The sequence below is a fragment of the Cucurbita pepo genome, chromosome 12 (genome assembly GCF_057944985.1).
Source record: "Cucurbita pepo subsp. pepo isolate OVF chromosome 12, ASM5794498v1, whole genome shotgun sequence".
In the NCBI taxonomy this organism is placed as follows: domain Eukaryota; kingdom Viridiplantae; phylum Streptophyta; class Magnoliopsida; order Cucurbitales; family Cucurbitaceae; genus Cucurbita; species Cucurbita pepo.
Window position 1 is genome coordinate 10,425,315 of NC_141809.1, and position 12,834 is coordinate 10,438,148.

Consider the following 12,834-nt stretch of genomic DNA (forward strand, 5'->3'; position numbering starts at 1 on the left):
TAAATGGAGATTAAATACAAAATCTGTTTAAATCCTTATCATTATCTCTCATCCATAATAAGACATGCAACATTTTTTTATTTTTTATTTTATTATATTTTTCTCCTTCTTTTATTTACGTCATTTATTATTTTTCTACTACAAAATCATGCTAATTTATTTTTTATTACATGCAACTTTTTCTTTTATTTAAATTTAATTAGTAATTATTTATTATTTAATTTCTTAAAATAAAGTATTTTATTAAATAACTATACAAATAAATTTTATTTATACTTTTCTAAGACAAATTTATTTTAATTTTGTTATTTTATATAATTTATCTTAATTATTTATTATTTCTAATATTAACTAAATCATTACAATATAGAATATCAATGTAAAATAAACTAGTAATAAAAAAATTATAATTTGTTGTGGGATATTATTTAGTTAAAAATGTATATTCTAATAATTGTATTATATAAAAAAAATTATTAAAAACGACATAAATGGGTCACTGATTATAACTTAATAATGAGAAAAATAATTAAATTAAAGGTAAAAAAAAAAAAAAAAAAAAAAAAAAAAAAAAAAACAACATAAGGTGATAATGGACTACTTGTTTGTATGAGTTAAGACGTGTTTCTTCGTGTAAATTCAGTGTTGCTAATGATGTCTAAGAGATGAGAACGAGGAAGGTTTTTTCATCCTATCCCTAGCCATATATTTGATCTTCATCTCCACAAAATTCTTCATTTATTTTTATAGATCTTCTTTATTTATTAGATTTAAAAGTCATTCTCAACCATAATGAATTTATGAAGTATAACCTTAGTGGCTCGGCTCTTTGCGCTTTTATAGAGAGAGAGTTGGGGGCCATATGGAAGATTGGTCCGTTGCCACCTATTCTACTATTAGTAGCCCCTACCCCTCGAGAACAAATCTTTAAAAAAAAAAAATTCTAAAAAGATAAATCTCAATATAACTCTCTTAAAAAAAACTTATAAAATATTTCAATAAAAACAATGATATTCAATAAGTAAAAATATAATTATAATGTTCAAAACCCTATTACTATCATAATAACAATAATAGTAATAGCAATAATAATAAATAATAACCATAATAGTAATAGCAATAATAATAAATAAATAGATCACGAGGATAAGGAATATAATCTTTGTCCTTATATTTAAAATAAATGTAACAAATAATAAATACAAAATTGCTGGAAATTTCAATAGATAAAATTGTAAATAAAATTAGCTCTTTTCAATCTCAAACCTCAAAACTTAATTTGTCTTATAAATTAGATGACTTTATATAGCCTGCAAAATATGACCTAAAATAAAAAATGCATTTGTATGAAATATATCATTTTCTATATATATATATATATATTTTAATAGCAATAATAAAAAAATGCATTTTTTTTTTATAAGGAATCAACCCAAAAGGTAGGTACGGAATGAAAAGTAATCTATTTCAAGAAAAGCTCTAATATTAAATAAGAAATCACTATTAGGAAAGTAAGATTCAGATTATCTTATGGATCAAATATCTCAAGGTAAAAATATTTGTTTGAGATTCAAATCATTCTACAAGCAAGATCGACCATGATAGAATTTAAACTACATAGAATTGCAAAGAAAAGGTAAGAACACTTAGCCCTAATGATAAAGAATCTCTTCAAGGCAATAACACTTGTTTGAGATTTGAATTATTCCACAAAAAAGATTGATCATGTGAAGCTTGAATGATTCTAAATATGCAATCTAAACTACATACGTTTTCTTACAAATACAACATACATGGCTTTTAGCTTCAAAATGAAACTCTTAACCTTCCATGGTAAACATTTCAAGAGTGGTAACATTCATATTTTATGGTCAAAATTAACCACTATATAAATGTAATCTAAAGTAAATAAAAAGTCCTAAAATGCATCAATGAAACATCCTAACTTCAAATTATGACATTTTTTTTTTATAATTTTGACAACAATTTCTTCGCCTCTTCTTTAAAGTTTATTTTGCATGATTGATGTCTGGGTTCATATCAATTTTTCTCATATTTTATGTTGACTATATAATTCTTAATAAAATCAAACAAAGATCTAATGTTTCTGCGATGTAAATGAACAATTCATTCTCTTCATGAAGATTATTGCCACACATCAACATGGGTCCCTCCAACATGCTTTGTTCTTGATCACATATGCTTCCTAGAAAAATTTTATAAAACACGTCTAATTTTAGAGTTTTTATAATTGAGTCACCAAATAATGAGGTGTACCTTGTTGATATAAACAATAACTTTCAAAATAAAAAATAATCAATCTCTTTCCGAAGTATTATAATTAAATTGAAAAATATAAAAAATAACTATACACACCCCACTTTCCTTACTCTCAATTTTTCCTCCCAATTTCCTCCATATTATTGGGAGCGAGTCCCACATTGGTTAATTTAGTGGATTATTGGGAGCGAGTCCCACATTGGTTAATTTAGTGAAAGGTGATGGGTTTATAACAGAGGAATACTATGTTCATTGGTATGAGACATTTTGGGAAACTCAAAGCAAAGCCATGAGACTTATGCTCGATTCCTGACATGGTATCAGAGCCATAGACTTATGCTCGATTCCTGACATGGTATCAAAGTCATGCCCTTGTTAGGATCGCACAACAACGCTAGTTAAAAGGATTTGGATTTTGGTTTAAAGGATTTGGATTTTGGTTTTTTTTTTTATTACTTCAGGTATGTACAACAAGAGAGTACAGAGAATAGAAAAAGTACGTTTTCTATTTACCGAGATATATATATGGTTTAGTTTACTATATATAGCTTTACCAGATTTAGCCATCTACTATATATAGCTATTTATCATATATATAGCTTTACGTATATAGCTTTACCATATATAGCTTTACTATATATAACTATATAGCTTTATCTTAGTCATCTATTATATATAGCTATTTACCATATATAGATTTACCGGATATAGCTTTACCATATATACCTTTACTATATATAAGATTTACGGATATAGCTTTACCATATATATCTATTATATATAGCTATTTACCATATATAGATTTATAGCTTTACCATATATACCTTTACTATATATAAGATTTACCGGATATAGCTTTACCATATATACCTTTACTATATATAACTTTACCAAATATAGCTTTACCGGATATAACGTTGCTTTACCATATATACCTTTACTATATATAAGATTTACCGGATATAGCTTTACCATATATACCTTTACTATATATAACTTTACCAAATATAGCTTTACCGGATATAACGTTGCTTTACCATATATACCTTTACTATATATAACTTTACCAAATATAGCTTTACCGGATATAACGTTGACCAAGCTCTAAAGAGGAGCCACCCGACTCCATAACCTAACAGCCTTTACCATATATAGATTTACGCTTTACCATATATACCTTTACTATATATAAGATTTACCGGATATAGCTTTACCATATATACCTTTACTATATATAACTTTACCAAATATAGCTTTACCGGATATAACGACCAAGCTCTAAATAAGGAGGAGACTCCACCCGACTCCATAACCTAACAGCCTTAAACTTACCCATGACAATAGAATTCTCAATTCCTGACATGGTATCAGAGCCATGCTCTCAACTTAGCCATGACAATAAAATTCTCAAATATCGAACAATAGAATTTTCAAATATCGAACAAAGAATTGTAAGTCTCAAAGGTGTAGTCACTTGACTAAAGTGGATAATATCTTACCATAGAATTGTGTGCGGGTGAGGGAGCATGCAAGCCCGCCTAGTGGGTTCATGTGTGCGTGTGTAAAGAAGGACACCCATGTAAGGAAGAGGACTTTACATTATCCATTTGTTACTATTTTCAAATTTTACATAAATTTTGTGAGCGTGTGAGTCCATGATACTGTTTATAGTAAATTGTTTTAAATCATTTTCCACACTTAGTAGTATTTGGACATTATTTTTTAATAGAAAAGTAGGATTAAAAAATTAGGATCCTGCCAACATATGGTCTTGGTTCATCCACATAACCCTCATTTACAAGAGCAATCCCAACATTTAGTAGAGCAATCCCAAGCAGGCACATGATTCCCTAAAACCTGCCTTCACTAACTTTATGACACAAACCCCCAAAAAATTATCTTAATAAAAGCTAAAAAGGTAACACAATCAACATTTTGGAGCTTTGGATTCCCATAAAGTCCAAAACAAACCAACTGATGCTCCCTTTCCTTCTTGACCAATTCACTGTTAACGAGCGTGGCATAGGATGCTCTCCGCTTCCCAGACACGATCGTCTCATTGCAGTCCGAACGAAAGACGGGAACCCAAAGCCTTCTTTCGGTTCCCCGTCTTTCGTCGAATACATGAATCAATCAAATTCTTCACCTAATTATAACAAACTACTTACAGACTCCAAACATATATAATGTTGTTAGACATGGATATGATGTTACTGATGCAACTTTGTACCGTCTCTGGAACGCTTGTTACCGAGTTAAACGGACGACTCGACCGTGCTGGAACATGAATGTCGTTTTCCCATCCTTCTTATCGAATCACACAACTTACAAACTTGCCATTGTTCTTGAGTGTTCCCTCGACGTGTTTTTCAAGCTTTGTCTAAGTGGTTAACTCGAAGACTTCGGATCAGAAGCTATTGCAGAAGAAGCTTGTGAAGGTCCAGATCCGACCGCCCATGACGGTGTTGCTGTTGTACCTGTTACAATTTGCACATAAATCTCCAGACCACTTTCAAAACCAACATGTCCCAAACAAGTGACATTCTTTAGATAACAATTCCCAACATCAATGACACAATAATGCATTAGATTACAAGCATTTGTAGTTCATTTAGCACCTGTTCTTGTTGCGTTCGAGCCAGGAAGCGATAGGATATCGGTCGGGTACTGCATTAGGTGTGGATGCTGAATTCCAAACGCGTACCCCTGGCTACTTTGAGCATAATATGGATAGAGATTTTGAAACATTCTAGCCTGATCTGAAATCCCATTTGCAGAGTAATAAGGTGAAAATTGTTGGCCCCTGTAAGCACCATCATAGTTCTGCATTGAAAACACAACGCCCAGACCAAAATCAATGCCAACAAGATCACAAACACAAACATATAAACATAGATTCCTACCAATGGATGGATTATGTCTTGTGAATATCCAGCAAACCTGAAATGACAGTTTTAATCAAGAACAGGAAAATGGTAAAATTGGGTTTTGTTGATATCATTTATAGTTCTTGTTTCAACCTTACCCATATCCTGAAAGAGGGTATGAGTATTGAGTAGTGGGCTGATGGATATAAGATGATGAAGGGATATGATATGCAAGGGGGTTCATAATCCCAGATGAACCTCTAAATCTTCCAGCAACACCTGCAAATTTGTTCAACATTTTTGGATTTGACATGATTCTCACCAAAAGAAATGGAGATTCAGATTGCATGTGGGAATTTTTATGATCCATTGGAACGATCAAAGCATTTCTTGAAAAAGAAGGTAAAGATCAAAGAAATGAGAACGAACCATGTTGAGAAGCGAGATTGCAATTAGCCGTTCTACCATCGATAACAGGGGAAGGGTTTTGAGAAGCTCTAATGGCAGAATCAGGATCCTTAAATGTGACCTAAAAACAAAATCAATGAAATGAAATGAAATGAAATCAAATCAAATCTGCATTATTCCAAGAACGAGAAGGGGGGATGGGGACTTACAAAGCCATAACCCTTGGATCTGCCAGTGGTTTTATCAGTAATAACAACAGCTTCCAAAATTTCACCAAATTGTTCAAAATACCTTTTCAAGGTATGTCTCTGAGTGTCCCAAGCCAACCCTCCAACGAAGATTTTGGTGAAAGTGGTGTCACTATATTGGCCCCAAAGGCCAACGCTGCTGCTGCTGCCGCCGCCGCCGCCGCCGCCGCCGCCATTGTTATGAAATTGCCTGTGTTGTTGAGACATAAGGCACAGAAATATGCCCCTCCCAATAAGCACCAAATTAAACGAAGAGAAATCTACGCCCCTTTGTGTTTGTTCTGTGTGAGATGGAATGTATTTATACAGACAAATTGGACGTTATAACAATCTGAAGACAATATGATATCGATGAAGAACAGAGAGAGACATGCTAGTGGGCTCCCACGCTCGACGACAGAGCCTCTACGGAGATTTTTGCTAATACCCAAAATGGAATATTTAACTCTTTCACTGTTATATTTGCTGGATTGGTCTCCCATGGCCTTTGCGTCCTTGTATTCAAAACTAATCTCTTTTTCTATCTCCTAAGTTTGTTTACACTGTTTATCTAACCTATTCCTAATACAACGTCTCATTCAACATCATCTTGGTTATACAACGTCTCATTCAACATCATCTTGGTTCTCAATTAACATAACCCTCATGTCTTTACGTCATCTCAAGTCATGGGACATTGGCAGCTATTGTAGCTTACTTGGTCATGCCATTGAGAATGGGTGTATGTGTCGTTCATAATCTTAAAACATCCCAAACGTTCATCCTTCCAGGTTCAATTGAGACATTGGCCCTCCTGTATCTATGTCGTGTCATTTACAGATATGTGATGTCCCACATTGGTTGGGGAGGAGAACAAATCACCCTTTATAAGGGTGTGGAAACCTTCCCCTAGCAGACGCGTTTTAAAGCCTTGAGGGGAAGCCCGAAAGGGAAAGCCCAAAGAGGACAATATCTGCTAGCGGTGGATCTGGGTCGTTACAAATGGTATCAGAGCCAGTCACCGGACGATGTGCCGGCCTTCTCGCTGTTCCCCGAAGGGGGGTAGACACGAGGCGGTGTGCCAGTAAGGACGCTGGGCCCCAAAGGGGGGTGGATTTGGGGGCGGTCCCACATCGATTAGATAAAGGAACGAGTGCCAGCGAGGACGCTGGGCCCCGAAGGGGGGTGGATTGTGATGTCCCACATTGGTTGGGGAGGAGAACAAATCACCCTTTATAAGGGTGTGGAAACCTTCCCCTAGCAGACGCGTTTTAAAGCCTTGAGGGGAAGCCCGAAAGGGAAAGCCCAAAGAGGACAATATCTGCTAGCGGTGGATCTGGGTCGTTACAAGATACTATATTGGATAGCGGGTGCAAAATTCAACCTTTGACACTTGGGCTAGGGGGCAATACCGGCCCACCTGTGTTGTCCGGTACTATCCTTGAAAGACATATTTTAAAGGAAGACACCTGAGAAACTCGTCCTGGAACGCTCGCCCTCACTATGACATATACATGTGACACAGGATAGCTTGCTTAGGTCACAAGGGTCAAGGGTTGAGAGTTGACACCACGCCTCCCCCTATAGTACACTATGAGACATTTTCAGTGTTGCTCGAATAGACATGATTTTGGCGAACAGTCATATGATGTCATGGTGTAAGGCCCACGTTTTGGGCCGATGGCCCAATACAAATTAATAATTATAAAAATAAGCGTTCGGCCATTGGGGCCAAACCCTTAAGCCAGTCGCTGTTCTTCCTCCTCTTTGTCATTTTCTTCCTTTTGTCATTTTCTTCCTTAGACCGCTGCCACCCAACGCTCACGCCGTCCCGCAACTGAATATTTCCCATACCACACCACTCCGCGCCCTTCGCACATCAGAAAAACCGCCACCCAACACCCACATCGCCGCCACGAGGGTACGTCATCGCCGTCGCCAGAACCTACAATAAGAGGAGTAAACACAGCAAAGATTCAACGCGGTTTCCTCTCAAGATAGTAGGATTAGAATCAACCCCTACGTAGGAAGAAGGCTAGTGGAGTCGGACCGTTGTGTGTTAAATAAAAGCTATGTTCAGTTAGGTTGTTTTGACGTCTCAAAACTTCTGAATTCACGCCAATGGAAGAGCGTAATTCTAGCTGCCATTTTTGGCCAACTTTGGGCGAAGTCTTCGCCCACTTTTCTAATTAGCTTTTCTATTTTTGTAATTAGGTTTGTTATTTAAAGAATTCAACTAAAGAGAAATAAAACATCGAGTCTTCAGCAAATCTCTCCCTCTCTCCTTTTACTTCCGCTATTTTTTCTTTCGAAGAAACCTTCTTCGGCCAGTTTTTCGTCGATGTTTTCCTCCAAATTGCCAGAGTCAATTGTCAGAGTCAACAAGTGGTATCAGAGCCTGGTTGAAGCGATCGGTGGTATATCATTATAGAAGAACCAATCTTATCAAAAGTCAAGTTGAATAGCTCAAGTGGTTAGAGCGTCGACCTAACAACACACAGGTCTCAGGTTTGAGTAGAAGAAAATGCAAAGCGTGAAAACACACACATCGTGGTGTCCATCTCGTGCAGGCTCACTCACTCCTCCACTCCGCTGTTGTGTGCCGGCATCTCCATCACCGCCACAAAGAGGTCGACGCCGTGATGACTGGCCCTCCACTCCGCTGTTGTGTGCTGGCATCTCCATCACCGCCACAAAGAGGTCGATGTCGTCAGTGATCAGGGAGACGACAATCGCCATTGTTCAGTACCCGATGTTGACAGGGTCCAACTACAACGAGTGGGCCTTGTTGATGCGCGTCAACCTACAGGCGCGCAAGGGTTATGGCACGCTGTCGAGCCAGAGGAAGGAGAAACGAGCCTTGTTGATGCGCGTCAGGCGCAAGGGTTATGGCACGCTGTCTTTTCAGATGAAGGAGAAACGATCGAGAATCGGGAGGATCGGCTGGCGTTCGCCGCCATATTACGTACCGCACCAAGCGTACCGCACAATCGGCGAAGGAGCTCTCGGAGATGCGCTTTAAGGACTACGAATCTGTCGATGACTTTTCAATGCGGATCACGGGGCTCGCCAACAGCATCACCACTCTCGGAGGCCAGCATCAGCGAGACAGAAATCGTGAAGAAGATGTTGCAGGTCGTCCCGGAAAAGATGGGGATCAAAAGAAGGAGTCGACCGATGGCAGGCTGATCGAGTGCTCAAACTGCGGGAAAGATGGGGATCAAAAGAAGGAGTCGACCGATGGCAGGTCGATCCAGTGCTCACCGGCGAGAGCAACGGGCCCTCTAGCCGCAAAGGCGGTAAGAAGCCATGGAAAGCTCGCGGGCGCACGCGCGGGAAAGATGGGGATCAAAAGAAGGAGTCGACCGATGGCCAGACCGATCCAGTGCTCGAACTGTGGGAAAGATGGGGATCAAAAGAAGGAGTGGACTGATGGCAGGCTGATCCAATGCTCGAACTGCGGGAAAGATGGGGATCAAAAGAAGGAGTCGACCGATGGCAGGCCGATCCAGTGCTCGAACTGCGGGAAGAGAGGTCACCTGAGCAAGAATTGCTGGAGCAAAGCTCAGGAAGACCGAGAAGGCCCATGTGGCTCAATCCGAGGAGGACGAGCCAGCTCTCTTCATGGCAAGTGCATGCGTCCCCAATTTCAATTCCAAATCCACGGAGGTGGAGGTAATCGACGACGACGTCGAACCCGAGAAAGAGCTCCAGCTGGGCGTAGCAAAGGCGGCACCAGCTGGGGAGCCAATTCAACTGGAGGAGGAGCGAGTGTTCGCTCAGATCGGCGAGAGGGACGAGCAGCACGAGCACCGGCGATGGATCCTCGACATAGGGGCAACAAACCATAGTTCGCTCAGATCGACGAGTAGCACGAGCACCAGCGATGGATCCTCGACACAGGGGCAACAAACCATATGACCGGGGCTAGATCTGCGTTCTCTGAGCTCTACTCGGAGATTCACGGGACAGAGAAATTCGGCGATGGCTCCGTCGTCGAGATCGAAGGGCGTGGCACAATCCTATTCGTCAGCAAGGGAGGCGAGCACGGCAAGCTGACCAACGTCTACTTCATCCATCCCGAGGCTCAAGGCTAACCTTGTGAGCCTGGGTCAACTTGATGAGGCAGGCTGCTTCATTTCCATCGAGCGCGGGCTACTCAAAATCTGCGATGATCGACGACGGCTGCTCACGCAGGTCTGGCGCACGACAAACCGTCTTTACATCCTGGAGTTAGAGATAGAGCAACCCGTCAGCCTCTTGGCCAAGACCGAAGAGGATCTTGGAGATGGCACGCAAGGTACGGGCACTTAAACTTTCCTGCTCTAGAAAAGCGCTACAGAAGGAGGAGATGGTGCACGGTTTGCCGGTAATCAAAGGCGTGAACAAGCTGTGCGACGGGTGCCTCATCGGCAAACAGAGGCGCACACCCTTTCTATCTCGGACATCCTACCGCGGCAATGAGCCGTTGGAGCTTGTACACGGCGATATCTGCAGGCCTATCAAGCCGGCGACCCCAGGCGGTAAGAGTCTCTTTCTTCTATTAGTCGATGACAAAAGCTGCTTCATGTGGCTGACCCTGCTGCAAGCAAAAAGTGAGGCAGCAGAGGCGGTTAAGCGCATTAAAGCACGAGCGGAGGCCGAATGTGAGAAGAAGATGCGAGTGCTGCGCACAGACCGAGGTGGAGAATTCACCTCGGTAAGTTTTGGTAAGTACTGCGACGAGTTCGGCATACAACGGCACCTAACGACGCCCTACTTCCCCCAACAGAACGGAGTGGTGGAGCGCCAAAATCAGACCATCGTCGGGACAGCGAGGTCATTGCTGGTGACGGCCGAGATGCCTGGGAGATTCTGGGGAGAGGCGGTAATGACGGCCGTCTATCTCCTCAATCGGTCACTAACCCGAAGCCTCAACGGGAAGACGCCATATGAGGCCTGGTACTACAAAAAGCCAGCGGTACATCATTTCCGCATGTTCGGTTGCGTCGCATACATGAAGGTAACACGTCCCCACCTCGCCAAGCTCGATCCCAGGGGGTTGAAGGTCGTCTTCATCGACTATGAACCCGGGAGCAAGGCGTACAGACTTTATGATCCTATAGGGGGGTGCGCTCACGTGTCTCGCGATGTCGTCTTTGACGAAAGCACCTTCTGGCAGTGGAATGACGTGATCGAGGCAGACCATAATCCAAATCAATTCACGGTGGAGTACCTCGTTCCCGAGCCGGAAGAAGGACGAGCCCAGCATCAGGAGCCGTCACCGCCGCCAGCAGGTGCACCCCCTGAACTAGTGGAATTCGCAACACTACGGACTGCGGATTCGACGCTAGATGCCGATCACGATGCCGATCTGGAGGCCAGGTATCGGAGGATGGACGACCTAGTAGGAGGACGTGAACCACCTGGACTGGCAGCGCGCGAGCTCGAAGAAGTGGTCGAACTGCATGCCATCAGTGTAGATGAACCGAACACCTTCGCTGAAGCAGAAAGAAACTCGTGCTAGCTGAAGGCAATGTAGGAGGAGATGACATCCATCATCGAGAACCAGACGTGGAGTCTAGAGGATATGCCGCCGGGACACCGAGCCATAGGGCTCAAATGGGTCTTTAAACTGAAGCGCAACGAAAAAGGAGAAGTTGTGAAGCACAAGGTCCGTCTTTTGCTGGCAATTGCGGCACATTACTCTTGGGAGGTTCACCATATGGACGTGAAGTCTGCTTTCCTTAACGGAGAGCTGAAGGAGATCGTCTACGTCCGACAACCACCTGGCTTCCTAGACAACGACAACCCCGATAAGGTACTGTGCCTGCACAAGGCACTCTACGGGCTTCGACAAGCCCCACGAGCCTGGAACGCGAAGCTCAACAGTACCCTACTGTCACTGAAATTCAAGCGTTGTGCCTCTGAGCATGGCATGTACACGCACGGCCATGGCAAGCAGCGACTGATCATGGGAGTGTACGTCGACGACCTCATAATCACTGGAGGCGACGTGAAAGTCCTCGGAAGGTTCAAGAAGAAGATGTCAAAGAACTTCGAGATGAGCGATCTCGGCATGCTCAGCTACTACTTCGGCATCGAAGTGCAACAGAATTCTACCGGCATCTCCATCTGCGAAAGTGCATATGCGAAGAAGCTGCTGGACACAACTGGGCTTGTGGACAGTAATCCTACAAGGACGCCAATGGAGGTCCGTCTCCAACTAAAGAAGGCCGGCACTACGACGACAGTCGACTCAACCAATTACCGCAGCATTGTCGGGAGTCTACTCTATCTGGTAAACACTCGTCTGCTTATTTTGTTGGATATGTGAGCAGGTTTATGGAAGCACCTAGGGAGGAGCATCTAGTGGCTGTCAAGCGCATCCTGCGCTATGTAGCTGGAACCAGAGGCTGGGGTGTAAGATACTGCGTAGGGAGAGGAAAGGAGAAACTCAAGCTGGTCGGCTACAGTGATAGTGACATGGCCGGTGACGTTGATGATCGTAAGAGCACCAGCGGAATGATCTACTTCCTCTCAAGCGGCGCGATATGCTGGCAATCAACAAAACAGAAGGTAGTTGCTTTGTCTTCCTGCGAATCAGAATACATCGCCGCTTCGATGGCAGCAACACAAGGGGTCTGGCTTGCGCGACTAATGGAAGAACTCATTGGGAGAGAAAGCGATCCACCAATGCTATACGTAGACAACAAAGCTACGATCTCCCTGATCAAAAATCCAGTTTTGCATGACCAGAGCAAGCACATAGAAATCAGATTCCACTACATTCGAGAATGTGCAGATCGAGGGCTCATCAAGATTGATTTCATCCGAACAGAGGAACAACTTTGAGACATTTTTATCAAGTCCCTGGCGCGGGTAAAATTTGAAGAACTACGCTCAAAGATCAGAGTTCAAATACTAAGGTAGATATAGCACAGCTTTTAGGAGGAGATTCTTAAATAAAAGCTATGTTCAGTTAGGTTGTTTTGACGTCTCAAAACATATGAATTCACGCCAATGGAAGAGTGTAATTCTAGCTGCCATTTTTTGCCCACTTTTCTATTTTT

The 12,834-nt window shown here is 41.8% G+C and overlaps 1 protein-coding gene across 1 annotated transcript; it reads right to left on the reverse strand.

The window, feature by feature from the left end:
- Positions 1 to 3,995: 3,995 nt before the first annotated feature.
- On the reverse strand, positions 3,996 to 6,304 carry LOC111807055 (uncharacterized). The gene is made up of 6 exons (XM_087129314.1): positions 5,765 to 6,304; positions 5,577 to 5,676; positions 5,306 to 5,426; positions 5,184 to 5,220; positions 4,899 to 5,103; positions 3,996 to 4,757 (listed from the first exon to the last, which is right to left on the reverse strand). The coding sequence occupies exons 1-6, from the start codon at positions 6,008 to 6,010 to the stop codon at positions 4,669 to 4,671; spliced, it is 798 nt and encodes a 265-aa protein (XP_086985440.1). The 5' UTR covers positions 6,011 to 6,304; the 3' UTR covers positions 3,996 to 4,668.
- Between the last annotated feature and the right edge of the window lie 6,530 nt (positions 6,305 to 12,834).